The sequence below is a fragment of the Macaca nemestrina genome, chromosome 3 (genome assembly GCF_043159975.1).
Source record: "Macaca nemestrina isolate mMacNem1 chromosome 3, mMacNem.hap1, whole genome shotgun sequence".
In the NCBI taxonomy this organism is placed as follows: domain Eukaryota; kingdom Metazoa; phylum Chordata; class Mammalia; order Primates; family Cercopithecidae; genus Macaca; species Macaca nemestrina.
The window spans coordinates 179575456-179591925 of NC_092127.1; the positions used below are offsets into that span (position 1 = coordinate 179575456).

At 40.9% G+C, this 16470-nt stretch overlaps 1 protein-coding gene across 14 annotated transcripts in view; it reads left to right on the forward strand.

Moving 5' to 3' along the window:
* The window catches only part of LOC105487875 (ligand dependent nuclear receptor corepressor like), a 296771-nt gene that overhangs the window by 100258 nt on the left and 180043 nt on the right, over positions 1-16470 (forward strand). For 9 of the 14 annotated variants that reach the window (XM_011751509.3, XM_071093808.1, XM_071093812.1 and 6 more), the window contains exon 1: positions 13881-15391. The exons of 1 other annotated variant lie outside the window; for it this stretch is intronic. In XM_011751509.3, the coding sequence (XP_011749811.1) occupies positions 15235-15391 (157 nt within the window). In that variant the 5' untranslated portion in view covers positions 13881-15234. Of the gene's footprint in view, positions 1-13778; positions 16463-16470 lie in introns of those variants that run through there. 4 more of the 14 variants (XM_011751504.3, XM_071093809.1, XM_071093802.1 and 1 more) reach the window with 4 other exon arrangements.

Consider the following 16470-nt stretch of genomic DNA (forward strand, 5'->3'; position numbering starts at 1 on the left):
CGAATAGCTGGGATTACAGGCACACACCACCACGCCCCGCTAATTTTTGGGTTTTTAGTAGAGACGGGGTTCCACCGTGTTGGTCAGGCTGGTCTCGAACTCCTGACCTCAGGTGATCCACCCGCCTCGGCCTCCCGAAGTGCTGGGACTACAGGCATGAGCCACCACGCCCAGACAAGAATAGCTGTAGTCATGAACAGTCTAAAAAGTTAAAAGTCGTTTGTTCTGGGGAATAGGACTGAGCTTGAGAAAAGCAAAAGCAGACTATTGCTTTTTCATGATAAACCACTCTGTATGAGTTTACCCTTAAATCATGTGTACATATTACTTTGACTAAAAATATTTTAGGCTTCAATTTAATAAAATAAAGAGATAAATGTTTCATTTCTCCTTTGCCTTCTCCTTGCCTCTGCCCCATTATAGTGATTGGAATAGACAGGAGTAAAGACTTCTAAGTGTTTTCTTGTCTCCAGACTCCTCCGACCCATTCTGTAACACCTCTAGATTATTCTGTTTCAAACAAATATATGGCCATTTCACACTCTCCTGCTTAAAATATATCAATGATCCTGCCGTTCCCTGTGTGATGTTCCTTACTCTGGGAAATAAGGTTTTCCAAGATCTGTCCTTTGCCTACCTCTCCACTCTCTTCACTAATCATTCCAGTATTACCACTTTATGTCCCCCAAAATGAACTGTTTGAGGTTTTCCCCACTCGTCATGCTGTGTCTCCTTTAGTCTTGTATTTATCTGGTTGAAATTCTATTTCTTCTTCTTCTAAACTCCAACATCTCTTCTCCTCAACCTAATTGCCTTCATTCAGCTTACTTTCTTCTTTTCCTCCTTTGTTCCAAGTTTATTGGCTTTAGACAAGCTCATTACAGACTTGGTTTTCCTCTGTCCTTTGGTAAGCTCTTTTTGTTAGTGTTGGTTTTTGTTCTCAAAGTACTTGTAGTGGCAATACGGTTGTTGCTATGGTTTGACTGTGTCCCCACCTACATCTCATCTTGAATTGTAGCTCCCATAATTTCCACGTGTTATGGGAGGGACCTGGTGAAAGATAATTGAATCATGAGGGCGATTTCCCCCATACTGTTCTCGTAGTAGCGAGTAAGTCTCACCAGATGTGATGGTTTTATAAGGGGAAACCCCTTTTGCTTGGCTCTCATTCTCTCTGCAATTCTCTCTTACCTGCTGCCATGTAAGACGCGTCTGCTGCCTTCCATCATGATTGCGAGGCCTCCCCAGCCGTGTGGAACTGTGAATCCATTAAACCTCTTTTTTCTTTATAAATTACACAGTCTCAGATATCTCTTTATCAGCAGCATGAAAATGGACTCATACAGTTGTAGCACAGTTACAGGAAAAGAGGAAGGGTCTCTTCCCAAATCTCACTGTGTCTCATTGACCCTGACTAGGTAATGTACCTGTGCTTGAGCCAATCCCTGTGGGCAGGGTGATTCGACGTTCTGATTGGCCAGTCCTGAGCCACCTACTCTAGTTTGCAGTCAGGGGCGCGGTCAATTCCATAGGAAGCAGATAAATTAAGAACAGGAGAGGGGATAGTCTTCAGGAAAAAATAAAGCTATTGTTTCCAAAATGAAGGTTTACAAATGCTCTGCAACAAACACTACATACAAACACCATGAACACAAGAGTAGATTCTGTTTATCTTCAAAGACCCAGCACCTGGTATAGCACTTGACCAACATTAGGTGTGAAAATGTTTGTTGAATTTTTTTGTAAGGTGTTGCTTTCTGACAAAAAGATACACTTTATGATAAAGTATGGATCTTAAATATTGACATTTTAAAATTAAATTACCCAGTTTAAATGAGTTCAAATTGTTTAAGATATGTGTGAAAAATGAACTGAATTTTTATAGTTGGATATAAATTCTAATCATACTAAATTTGCAAAGTAAAATTCTGTCACATTTTTGTATATACTGTAATTTTGTTTGAACTGAGAAAGTCATGAAAAATCTATCCCAAAGTAGTTGACATTCTGGAGGGCTTTTCATTTTATGTTTTTTATCTTTCTTAACCTAAGGAGTGCTTGGAAACCTATGCTTTAATTGAAAATGCTGCTTTGGCAATAAGTTTTACATAATTCTCCAAGTGCCAAAATAAACTCTTGGATCAAGGGATTCATAACAGAAAAAAATATCTTTCTTTTTAAATGTAAGAAAAAGTACATCTGAAGATTTATTCTCAAAAGTGAGTGTGTGCAAACCAGACTTCTTTGAGGAATAAAGGTGTGCTAACAAGTATTCTATCTTAGCATTCGAGAGTCCCCCAACAGCATGACGCAACTATTTCATTAGCTGCATGTGGGTAACTTGATTCTTCTCACTCCCTCTATTCTTTGTAGAACCTATCTGGGCAGCCATTTAATGTTAACAAGCCAAATTCTTTCTTCGCTTCTTCCTGCCAAGTAGTACCATAATTGTCATCAAGACAGGATCATCTGTTTCATATTGCTTTTACTTATGCTGAATGAAAGCACCAGTGCGATTTGCCATTTTATTTCAGCTCTTATTCTTGAAAAGTAGAAAATTGAAAAGTAGAACTGTGGTAAAAGAACACTTCTTTTTATTCCCTTTTCCAAATTATAAGATGGCGAATAAATTAACATTGTCCTATTTGATGCATTTTACTATTTTATTGGAACCATAAAAATTACTAGAATGGAAAGGGAAGGTTTTTAAGAGGAGAAATTGGTTGAAGGAGGGAGAAAAAGAAAACTCTACTTAGTAGTATATGAGATCTTTCACAGCCCAGAACTGCTCTGCCAAATATAGCCTCTAGCCACTGAGATTACAAAATATGGTTAATCTGAATTAAAATGTACTGTTTTGTACAATACATACAAAATTTCGAAGACAATACAGAAAAAAATGTAAAATATTTCAGTAATAACTTTCATATTGCTTATGTTTTTAAATGATGTTTTAGATATACTATATTAAATAAAATATATTCTTAAAATTAATTTCACTTTTATTTTTAAAGGTGGCTACTAGAAAACTTTAAATTCCACATGTGGCTTGCATTTGTGTCTTACATTATGTTTCTGTTGAACAGTGCTAGTACACAATTTACATGCCAAGAAGCTAGAATGTTCAGAGATGAGATATAAAGAGGTTGAAGTCATATTTAACAAGTATGCTCAGTGCTATTTTCTGTTTTGAAAGGCTTCTTTGGAGAAATATTTGTCTCTCTAGTAGAGGTCAGGATAAAGTAGGTGCATTTTTTCAGTAAAATTGTCAATTGTTTTCGCCTGCTGGGTAGATATATTCTCTTTTTCTGGTAATAGTGCACTGGTTGTCTCTGAGGAACTCTCTCCCTCCTTGATTTTGAGACCCTGCGGTTTGGCTGAGGCTGACCCATGATTCTAGAGTTGAATGTGTGACTCAGACCTAACCAATCAGAATATTCCACTCCCATGGCCAGAATAATTGACTCAGGAAATTGATAAAAGTTGGTCAATTGAATCAGTTCTGTGATTTTGAGTAATTACAGAAAAAGAGGTGTTGCTCATCTAGGGGATTAAGTCTGCAACTACTCATGTACACCTTTTCCAGCACATGACCTGAAAATGGAAACCACCAAGAGGAGACAAGAAGAAACAGGCTCTGTTTGAATGCCTAGATCCATTCTGTGACTAAAGCTGCCATTTGGAATTTTTCAGTTTGTTTTTGTTTGTTTGTTTTGGGGAGTGGGGACAGGGTCTTGCTCTGTGGCCCGGGCTGGCGTGCAGCAGTGGGATCTCAGCTCACTGAGACCTCCACCTCTCGGATTCAAGCGATTCTCGCCTCAACCTCCTGAGTATCTGGGATTACAGATTCTTTTTGTGTTTTTATTAAAGACAGAGTTTCACCATGTTGCCCAGGCTGGTCTCGAACTGCTGGGCTCAAGCAATCCACCAACTTTGGCCTCCCAAAGTATTGGGATTACATTACAGGTGTGAGCCACAGCACCCAGCCAGAATTTTTCAGTTTAATAAGTTCCCGTCTTTGATCAAACAAATTTAAATTTAATTTCTTTCACTAAGAAGTCTGATTAACATAAATAACAAATAATTGAATAAACGATTGCATTCATACAAGTCAACAAACATTCTTAGCATTTGTCTATGTTCAAGTAACTGCATTGGGTGCTGGTAGAGGAAGGCACAAAATTTATTATTATTATTCACTCATTCATTCATTTATACATTCAGGAAACACTCATTAAGATTCTTTTGTGCCAGGCACTATCTTAGGCACTGGAGAAGAAAAGACAAAAATTAAAGTCACAGATATTGAGGATCTTTTATTTTTCTGAATTACATTAACAATGTGCCTATTGCTAATTATTCTTGCTCTCCCCAATATACTTTCAATGTTCAGTTTTCCACAAGTCAAATCTGTTATATAATCTCTGTTCCATTTTGTACCACGAAATTCTATTTTGGATCCTTTCATCACCTTACTTGCTTTTGGACTTGTTAATTTCTGGGTCTGCTGTCATCTCTGATCTGTAACTGCCCTCCCTCCCCTTAGGAATTCCTTGACTTTTTTCTTGTGTTAGATTCCTGCTTCCTAGATCACTATACCTCTTTGTTATAAGGAAGCACATCTTCCGGTAGTATCTTGAAAAGGGATACAGTATTTGTGAGGTCAATGTTTTGAGAACTTGCAAGTCTGAAAATCCATTCTATTCCCACAATTGGCTGATAGTTTGATGAAATTTAGAACTTCTAGGATGGGTATCATTTTCAGTTATAATTTTGAAGATATTGCTCCATTGTTTTCTGTTGAGAAGCCCAATGCTATTTTGATTTTTTTTTTTTTTTTTTTTTTTTTTTTTTTTTTTTTGAGATGGAATCTCGCTCTATCACCTAGGCTGGAGTACTGTGGCAGGATCTCGGCTCACTGCAAGCTCCGCCTCCCGGGTTCACGCCATTCTCCTGCCTCAACCTCCTGAGTAGCTGGGACTACAGGTGCTCGCCACCGCGCCCGGCTAATTCTTTTGTGTTTTTAGTAGAGACCGGGTTTCACCGTGTTAGCCAGGATGGTCTTGATCTCCTGACCTCGTGATCTGCCCGCCTCTGCCTCCCAAAGTGCTGGGATTACAGGCGTGAGCCACCGCGCCAGGCCGCTATTCTGATTTTTTAATCCATTGCACAGGGTCTCTATTTTCTCCCTAGAAATTTTAAGAATCTTCTCATTATTTCTAGATTCCTGAACTTCCATGATTATATGTCTTGGAGTGAAATTACTTAATCTGGAGGATCATTTCCCTCAGTTCTGGGAACTTTTTTTTATTATTTCTTTGATAATACTTTTTCCTCAGTTTGCTTTAATCTATCTTTCTGAAACTCATGTCAGTCAAACATTGGGCTTCCTAGGTTGATTGTTAAATTTTCTTATCTCCTATTGTCTGTATTCATATTTTTGAAATATTACTTCAATGAAATTTTCTCATCTTTATCTCTCAGCACTTCTTTAAAATTTTGTTTTAATTTCATCTGACATATTTTTAATTTCAAGAGCTCTTACTTGTTTTCTCATTGTTCTCTCTCTCCAAGCATCTTGTTTCAAAGTAATTCTTTCTTTAATGATGTAATATCTTTTCTAATCTTCTTGAAAATGTTAATTATAATTAATTGAAACTTTTTTCTATTTCTTGAAACGTTTCTGTTTTTCTCTGAGTTTCTTTTATCTGTTTGTTTTGGTCTCTCTCTCTTTCAAGTTGGATATTTTCCTCAAATGTCAATATATATTTATGAGTGAGGTCCTTAAACATTTATTGAAAGGTCTGCAGAGTGGGTGAGCTTTCTGAGACTTTGAGTTTCTCTTGAGAGGGATCGTCAATTTTTTGCTGAAGGGAATAAACCTGGTTATAGGTGTTCCAAGAACAAGGTGGAGGAATTCAGCAAACTTTGACTGTTTAATCTGTGTTCACTCTACAACGTTTGCCCTACCCTTCTACCATGCTTGGTGTCCTCCAATCCATAATCTTTTCAGTTCAATTTTTCCACAGGGTAAATTTCTTGCAGGGGTTGTGATAAAAATACTTGGCTACATTATAGTGGAGACAAAGTCTGGAGGAGCAGGCGGTTCTCACAGATCCTTATATAACATTTCAACAAATCCCCAGGACTTCAGCTCTGACTCTGACCCTTACTTTCTGCTTTACAATCATTCTATTTCCTGAGAACAATGAAAAAAAAAAAAAAAAGACAGATTCGGGGAGACCACTGATATTAAAAATAGTTACAGAGTTTTGCTGTGGTTTGGCTCTGTGTCCCCACCCAAATCTCATCTTGAGTTGTAATTCCCATGTGTTGAGGGAGGGACTTGTAATCCCCATGTGCCAAGGGAGGTAAGATATTGGATCATGCGGGTGATTTTTTGTTTTAAATAAAGGAAAGAGGTTTAATGGACTCACAATTCCACATGGCTGTGGAGGCCTCAGGAAACTTACAATCATGGTGCAAGGCAAAGGGGAAGCAAGACCTTTTTCACATGGCAGCAGGAGAGAGAAGAGCAAAGGAGGAACTTTCAAACACTTATAAAACCATCAGATACTACGAGAACTCACTCATTATGAATGAGAACAGCAAGGGGGAAACTGCCCCCATGATCCAATCACCTCCTTCCCTAGACACGTTGGGATTACAGGTCCCTCCCTCAACACAATTTGAGATGAGATTTCGGTGGGGACACAGAGCCAAACCATATTGTTTCATAGTTAGATTTACTTTTCTTTCAAGTTTCAGGTTTAGAGCTTAATGAATTTAGTATATAAAATCAGGTGGTTTTGCCTATTGAATTTGAAAGCCTGTAATAGGATAATAATAGGTTGTTCTTTACTTTCCATTGTTGCATAGGGTGATTATTAATTGTAATTTAATCTTATTATACTTAAATCTTCAAATATTATAACATTTTGGTTAAGTTAAAAGGTATTAAACGTTTACCAACGTCACATTTTCATTCACATCTCTTTTTTATAAGGGAAAATCATGACATAATTTAACTGCCTTATTCTTTTCTCTTTAATCACATGTATTCTCCAGGTAGATAGTAATATGGGCCATTATCAGATTAAACAGTTTAAACAAACCTTTCTTATAGTAATATGTTAAAATAAACTTCTTTAACCCAATGGATTTTACTTCAGAGGCTTATTGCATGGCCTCTTTACCATGAAACATTGGTATTTTGTACTACTTTCATATAAAAAATTTTTTGCATTTTGAAACTGAGAGTCAAATCCTATTGTCAACAGCCTGAGAAACAATTGTCAAGTTCATAAATTGTTCATATTTCTGTTTGCCTAAAGCATGTTAGTAAGTAAAATGATATGCTTTGTTCATATAAATGTTATGACTTAGTTTGTGTCAGGCGTTTCAACATGCAGAAAGGCCAAATGATGTTAATTTCTTGGTTTGAAATATACTCTGTAAAATGCAATTGTGTGACCACCTTTTGTCACTGTCTTGACATCGGGTGAAAAATAAGTTTGGGTTTACGAGTAGAATTTGAGAATAAGGGTAAGTCATGGATGAAGGAAGCCCTATATCTTCCATATTTCTTTTCTTTAAAAAATCTCAATTAATTACTCTTTCATTTCAACTCAACAAAAGTCTCTTTGATACCTACTAGGTGTAGAATGCAAGTATAGAATGCACAGAGGTGGTGAATACCAGGCTCTGACTTCACAGTCTACAAGGTTATACAGAGAAACAATAAGAAACAGTAACAAATAATTATACTACATGGAAAAATACAGTAAGACTCATGAGAAAAATAAAGTGTTCTAAGAGCATAGAAAGTAGTAATAATCACCACTCAGTTGAGAAGTGTTCTTCATGGGAGTAGGATAGCATGGAATGTCAGATGGGGACAGCAAAAACCCCAGTTTGGCTGAATGATAGGTTAAACATTGAGAAGCCATAGTTTTGTGTGCTACTGAAAATGTCACTATCTATATCTTCCCCCAAAGATAGAGACAATATCAGTAGCCACTCCTGAAAATCTGAAAAAAATCCAGCTTCCTCAATTTCTGATTCCTTAATAGGCAGCTTTTCACCTTCTTTCCTGTTCTCCAGTGAAAAGCGGTAGTTAAATTTGGAAAGACAGAGATTCAAATTCTAGTTTCATCAGTAACTAGCTAGATAATGCTAACTTATTTAAGTTATTTAACATCTCTAAGTCAATTTATATTTCTTTCTCTCTGATATGGGGATAATAATAATGAAAGTACTTAATTGCATAAGATTATGGTAAAAGGTAAATGAATTAATAATGTGTATAAATGCCAAACTCATAGCTCTTATTATAGGAAATAGTCAAGATTAGGAATCAGGAAATTGATCTTTAGTTTGGGTGTGCTACTAATAAGCCGTGTGACCTACATAAATTGCTTATCCTCTCTGGGCCCAATTTCTCTATCTGCAAAATTAGGGGATTGACCTAGATGATCTGTATTACCTCTAAACTGAGATAGTCTAGGTACTATAGATGACATTTTTATTTTACTTTGATACTGAACTGTGCAATTGGATTAAATTGGATAAAATTGCCATCATTGAGCCTTTAATACATTGAAATTTTATTAAAAGGCTGAAAATGAAAGTGACAATAATGCGTTAGGCCAGAGAAGTGATTTCAAATGGACACAAAAAGAGTAGTGATAGATCAGGTCCTATTATCATGCCTGGATGCAAGGGAAAGTAGATGGTAAATGGTATTAAATTCAGGTGCCAAGCTCAAAGGTGTATGATTTTATGTAAAAAAAAATTAGAAAACATACTCACCCTAATTTTGGTATTAATTATCCTGACAGTTTAGGGCCTGAGTTGTCCTAATATAGTAAATCTTAGGTCCAGCTATATGAAATTTACTATACAGACAGTAACAGGATATAACAGTAATATTTTTAAAGTATCCAATGATTGAACTCAACAATGAAAGTAAAGAATAAAAACCGGAGATGCCACCTTGATATAAGCGACAGAATTGGACCAGCTATCATGCCCATTATTATGTATACTAAGGATAGTCTTAGAATAGGAGAAAAGGAGACAGTATAATCTAAGAAACGAAGTACATTACCACTACATTTCTGTTTCTTGAATCATTATTCCTGCTGTAAAATTTTATCTTTGTTCCTACAAAATGTACAGAAAGGTGTTGATAGTATTTGGAAATGCATCAAGAAGACAAAATCATCATATATTTTAGATATCGCTAACTATTTAACTGCAGTATTGAAAATAAATACATTAACATGTATGTATTTCAGTTAATGAAGACTTTAGAGTCTGTACTTCCATAAGGAAGAAGACTATTGAGAAATCTTTGACTCATGAGCCTGGGTGAATCTAAGATGTTTGCATAAAATTTGGTATAATATGACTATGTAGTTGATTAGAAATTTTCTGGAAGGGAAATTTGTTCTATGTCCTAAATAATTGGTTAATCAAATTTTTCTCTGAAGTTTTAATCTTTGATCAGTGAACTGTATTACAGGTCAGAACCAAAGGAAATATAGTGAAATGTGATTCTTTACAAGACAGATATAATTTACTCAAAAGATAGTTTCTCAGCATTATAAAGCATTGTACAGTTAAAGTATCTAGCAGTTATGCTTTACAACTGTAAATATCTAATGCATACAAAATTGTTTAGATTTTATTAAATTATAAAATATATCATTTTATGGTATATATGGATAATATAGAATTGAGTAGGTATTTTACAATCCTACTAGTATATTGGATTGTTTATATTTGTTAAAAAATATAAGAACAGCTTTCATTTTGGGTTAATATCTCAAAAATACGACTCTAGTCATACCTCTCTGTAATTTTGTATTTCTCTATTGTGGAAGTGTATTTCAAACTTCTCCAATGTATTTGTATTTGTTATATCACGTCCTCCTAAAAAGCACCCTAGCTTGAAATTCACTAACTGGTAAATTAATAAACTATTATTTGGCCCTGCAATTTATATGTCTTGGTACTGTCTAAGAACTCTATAGATGTGCTCATCAGTTTTAGGTGGATAATAGTGAACTTGGATAGTTACTGATGGTAGTTTGATTGAAGTGATGACCCAGATTTGTTCACACCTTTCTGAATCCATGCCATTTGTTAGTGTCCTTTAATTCAGACTTTGGGCTTGACCATGAGATTTGCTTTGGCCAATAGGATAGTAGCAAGCAGAACACGATGCAAGCTCACTTGAAAAGCACTTCTACATTAGTACTTATCATTATATTGCGCTTCACATGCTGCCACTGCATAAATTATTGGCTCTAGCTAGCCTCTAGATGGTAAGAGACACATGACTCAGCCATTCTCATTACCCCAGCAAACTGGAAGCCAAACTGTACACCAGAGTGAGGCCATTCTAGATCATGCAGCTTCCAACACTAGCAATCTCAGGTAAGATTTGCAGAGCTTCACCTGATCAGCAAAACAGCCCACCTGAACTGCACTGTGAATAATATCTAGTGGTTGTTCTTTATGCAACTGCCCTATGGATTGGCTTGCTGCACAGCAATAAATAACTGGTACAACATGTATAGGAAGTAGATAGCAGAACAAAATTATTTCTCCAAAGAACATTAACATTTCATATCATATACCTGTTGTTATATGAAAATCCTTTGTGAGTAACTGGATTTTCAGTGTAGGAGACAATCTTTGATATGACCCTCTTTTTTTTTTTTTTTTTTTTTTTTTTTTGAGATGGGGTTTCACTCTTCTTGCTAAGGCTGGAGTGCATTGGCACGGTCTTGGCTCACTGCCACCTTCGCCTCTCTGGTTCAAGCAATTCTCTCACCTCAGCCTCCTCCCACCTGTAGCTGGGATTACAGGTGCCCACCACCACGCTCAGCTAATGTTTGTATTTTTAGTAGAGATGGGGTTTCACCATGTTGGCCAGGCTGGTCTCGAACTCCTGACCTCAGGTGATCCACTGGGACTCCCAAAGTGCTGGGATTACAGGCGTGAGCCACTGCGCCCGGCCGATAATGACCCTCTTTTTATACTTGACCTTATAGATAACTCAAACATGTATCAAACCAATAAATAAATATTAGACACCATATTAGTGCCTGGCCCAGCACTCGATGCTTAGAATGTAATGGTTAAAAGACTCCTATTTTCAGGTTCATTGGGTAATTATAATACATTCTGTAGTACTTGCCATGGAAACTTCTTTGCTCTTCAAAGTGAAGCTGAATTCCAAAGTTAACTCCATTTGTGTATTTCAATATTTCTGGCCTTAATCTTTATCTTCTCCCAGAAATTCTAGATATGTGATACTCATTAGTTCTGTTTATATCTTTAGTTCTCCTTCTTTTGGAGAATAGGATAACCTTGCACTTTCCCAAATGTGGTAGACTACAAAAGTGGCCACAAATTGTTTCTTTCTCTCTGTCCAAATCCCTTTGTAATGTGACTTGCAGATCCTTCTATTAAGAGGTAGAATGTATCTCCCCATATTGACTCTGGGCTTGGCCATGTGACTTGCTTTAGCCATTGGGACCAGAGCAAATGTGACCCAAACCGAGATTTGAAAAGTGTTTGTGCATGGGTACTTCTTCTCTTGCAGCACTTTGGATCCCTCTGACTGCCACCATGTGAATAAGCTAGGGCTAGAGCTGGCCTCTTGATGATACTTGGCCTCATTGCTGTGTGTTCCCAGCTGACAGTCAGAGAATCCTCAGAAACAGGGCTGCCTTGCTGACAGGCAGCTGACCACAAACACCTGAGTGAGTCCAGTAGAGGCCAGCAAAAATGTCCAGCTGAACCTAGCACAAATTTTCATTCCACAGAATTATGAGCTAAATGAACAGTTGGTGTTTTAAGGTATTAAGTTGTGGGGTGGTTTGCCCTGCCCTCAAAGCTTTCTAATATATAACTCCTTAAAAGTCAGGCATGACCATAAAATTTGCTTCATCTATTGAAATGTGTCGCTTCTGGCAGAAGCCTTAAGAGTTGGACTGTGATTTAGCATCATCTTTCTCGTTATGGTGACTGGGGAGCTTCCAAACGGCATAGCCCCAGAAGCCTCAGTCCCTGGATGGATATGAGGCTTATAGGGTTCATGTTCTTTCCATCCTTTTCCACACTGACCTTTGGAAGACGGATAGTATACTACGAAATAAAACTTTTGTATTAAGTTTTGTATTAAATCACTGAGGTTTTGAGTTTGCTAGATTTTGGGTTTGTTACTGGAGCAGAACATAGCACATTCTAACTAATGTATAAATTGGCACCCAGAAGGAGGTACAGTTATAACAGAAAATCTAAAATATGTGGCTTTAACTCAGAGGCTCACTGGGTGGTAGCAAGGAAATTGTCAGAGGCTGGAAAGTTGGAGATGCTAACTGTCGTAAAATATTTGCTGAAGCGGTTCCTGTGTGTCTCCCATTTTTCTCCTTTCTAAACAGGAATGTTTACCATATGCTGTGGTTTGAATTTGTCCACGAAAAAGCACGTGTTGGAAACATAAACTCCATTTCAACAGTGTTGGGAAATGTGGCCTAATGAGAAGTGATAGGCTATGAGGGCATAGTGAATGGATTAATGCCATTATCAAGGGAGTGGATTCTTTATAGCAGGAGTGGGTTCATTATAAAAGGATGAGTTTGGCCCTTTTTTACTTATTTGCCTTCTCTTTGCCTTTCCACTGCGGGGCCATGTAACAAGAAGGCCCTTGTTAGATGCCAGTACCCTGATCTTGGACTTTCTAGGCCCCAGAACTGTGAGCGATAAACGTCTATTCTTCATATAAATTACCCAGTAAGTGGTATTCCATTACAGCAGCAAAAAATAGACTAAGACACGTCTATTTAGTTCCTATTCCATCACTCTGTGTGTGTGTGTGTGTGTGTGTGTGTGTGTGTGTGTGTGTGAGAGAGAGAGAGAGAGAGAGAGAGAGGGAGAAGAGAAATTGCAAGTGAGAGAGATCGGGGGAGGATACCTTATCTTTTTAGTTGTCTATAACAAGAGCAGCTTTATCCAGTTCCGATATGGAGACTACCAAGCATCACCCAGAGATGCTAGGCTTTGAGATTAATGCCTTTACTGAACAGAACTTTTGGATTGTCTCACTTTGTGATAGGAGCAAATCTATTTTGTAGTGTAAAGAAAGTGAACTGTAAACTGGTGACTAGAAAGATAGATCACAGTAATGCTTGATACTATTTACCAATAAATTCTGGTTATCTTCTTTTTGCACATATAATAGGATCGCACTTCCCTGCTCCCTTTTTTACATGCCCATATAATTTGCTTTGGTCAATGAAACGTGAGAACTGACTTGTATCACTTTTAGGAAGAACCAGTTTGCCATTCTTCATCTTCCTTTTGCCTATTACACAACGGGGGACGTTCCACATGGAATGAAGCCCCCTCCTCCTGCCACCCAGAGATGAACATGTAAATAAGCAGGAAATAGTTTTTTGTTGTTGTTTTAAGCCACTAAGATTCTTGGATCATTTATTACTGCACCATAATTTTTCCCATCCTAACTAATGTAGATTACTATAAAAGCGATCAGGAAAACTGCAAAGGCTGATCCTCGTGGCAATTATGAGTGGAAGTGGTTAACTGAAACCATCCACTGACAATTCCAAGATCACCTTCACTAGTAATTTCACCTGCACTCCAATTGTGACCGTTCTAGAAAAGGTGATTATGCGTTCAGACTTTATTATTTTTAACTTATGAAAATGTAAAATTACATCTTCGCTACTGAAGTCATAATGAGCAAAGAAATACTTTCTCATAGGAAGAAAAAGAAAGAAGGTGGTTAAGGATAAGCCACAAAACATGGAAGGTGGTACTGAACTCAGAATTTATGAGATTTCCAAGAAGAATTAAACATATTTCCCACAGACTTGTGAATAAATTTCCAGACATACACAGTACTTCTTAGCAAACGTTGGGTGGCTTAGCTTCGGCTTGATCAACTGCACGTATACGGAAACAAACGCACAATCGCTCTGGTGCAAAAGTAAAAACTCTAATTGGAGTCTGTATTTAAACATAAGATTCCTCTCTCGCTCTCTCTGAAGAAGTTATTTTCTCTAGCACGGCGTAGAATTCATTCCATAACATTTGTAAAGTGCTTAATCCCGCGTCACACACTGTACTAGGGTCTAGTGAGTGACAGATGTCACGGTACAGAGGTCTCAGTGGGTCGCTGCCCTCCAGGAGCTTATAAAGAAAATTTTCCTTCTGCAGTTTTCAGCCGGCTACGCCCAGTCCCCTGCAAGTAATTTTCAGTGTAAAAAACTCGCATCTTTTTCCTAGTCCTTGTAAGGATTCTCGCTTTCCGATATCTCTTCGCCTTGAAAACCGAAGTCACTCCGGGATCTCTCTCAGGACGTTTGGCAGTTATTCCAGATGTAGGCGAATGACCGACTTGCCCTTATCCCTGCGGAGTGACAAGAAGACAGAGACCCCGGAAAGTTTCCAGCACTTAGAACACAAAGCGAAGCCTGAACCCACAAGGGGCCGACAACTCTTGCGGCTTCCACCACCCTTCTATCGCGGAGCCTGAGGAAGCTAAAGCAGTCGGGTCAGAACCGGCCACCCGGGCAGCGCACGGTCCCGGGCGCAGGGAGCGACAGGCTCAGCACCCCCAGCGGCGCGGCGCAGAGAAGTTCCAGGCCAGCCTGCAAACCCGAGTGTGGAGGGGGGGAAACGATCCTTTCTTTTGGACTACAATGACCGGCAAGCAACGCGCCACGGCGCCAAACTCGGCTTCGGGATCCTGGCGCAATGAAGCCTGGGAAGTGAAGTCTCCGGACTGTCGGAGTCCCGTAGTGAAGGCAGAAAGTAGGCGTTGCTAGTCCGCTCCACTAGCACGCCGGTTCCTGGCTGGGCTCCGGGTCTCTCGCTCCCGCTCAGGGTTTTCGCGGGCGGCGGGAGCGGTATGGCTCGCCTGAGTAAACTCCAGCGGGAGGGGGAGGAGGGTAGTGGGTGGGGAGGCGGGGTCAGCGGAAGCGGCAGGTTGCTTCCTTCTCCTCTGGCTCCCTCCCCGCCTCTCCCTGAGGGAGCGGTGGGAGGGGGAGGGCAGGGCAGAGGGAAGGTAGTGACACGTGTCAATCAACCCCCCTCCGGGGGGCGCGCGCTCCGGGGCTCGCGCCGAGGGCTCGCGCCCCTGCCTCGTGCCTGCGCTGCTCGTATGTAAATGAGGGCGCGTGACGCGGGACGCAGATGGACAAGGGAAGAGAGAGAATGGCCGCTGCCGCCGCCGCTGCTGCCGCCGCCGCCGCCGCCGCCGCTCAGTGCCGGAGCCCTCGGTGCGCGGCGGAGAGGAGAGGATTCCGGCGGGAACTCGACTCTTGGCGCCACCGCCTCATGCACTGTGTAGGTAAGAGAGACGCGGGCCGGGGCTCCGGGCTCCGCGCGGCGACGGCTGTCGCAGCCCGAGGAGTTTGTGGCTGAGGGGTTTAGTTGAATCTCCCGTTCGGGTTAGTTCGGTGGGGGAGCGAGATGGGAGCGGCGCGGCGCGGCGGCCCCGGCGCTCGCCTTTTGTCTTGCGGGCTGCTGGCCCGGCGCGGTCCGCCCTCCTTCGCCTTCCCAGCTCTTGGGCTCCCTGGGAACTGTTAGTTCGGACCCGCTTGCTGAGCCCCCGCGGAAGCAGCCCGCTAGCGCTCTCCCCGTAACTCCTCGGCGCCCGTCGCTGCCCGCAGTCGCCAGCCGTCCACCCTGACAGGAGGGAGGAAGCGGCCCGGTGGGTCGGCGCCCTGGCGGAGGGGAGCCGGCGGGTAGGGCGGCCGGAGGAAGGCGGGCTGGTCCGCGCCCCCGCCGAGCGCACACACACCCCCTTCTTGCCGCCGGGGGCCGGGTGAGCAGACGCGGCCAGTTCCTGGGGACCTGGACCTGGAGACCCCCCGGGCGCTCGTAGGGCGGGGGCCGCGGATGGGCCGGCTGGGGGCGAGGGGCGGCGGGGGCGTCGCCCGAAGGGCGGGGGGCGCCCAACTCTGCCCTCTCGCGCTCGGCGGCGGCGCTGTGTGTACCCCTTTAAGAAGGAGCCGCTTGAGCGCTGACGGTTGGGATTTGAAGTTCTTCCTCCCTCTTTGGAAGTCTGGACGGATGGGGGGTGTTGCCACGGCAACGACACCCTCCCCCCCTTTTCTGCTTGCGGACGCCCCGACGACTCTGGTCCTCTTTCACTGTCATGTGATGGACTCTTCCTTACACACACACACACACACACACGCACACACATCGCCCTCCCCACCTCCCATCCCCATTCAACTGTAATTCCCTCTTTTTGGTTGGATATGAATCGTTTTGCTTCAAACTTCTGGGCTTGGGGCTGTCACCCTGTGGATTGTTTAGGGTGACAGGAATGGTGGGACTCCCGACCTTGCTGCAGTCGCTTTTTTTTTTTTTTTTTTCCTAAGTGAGACGAATGCATAGAGCTGTTATCCAGCAGGTTTGTTT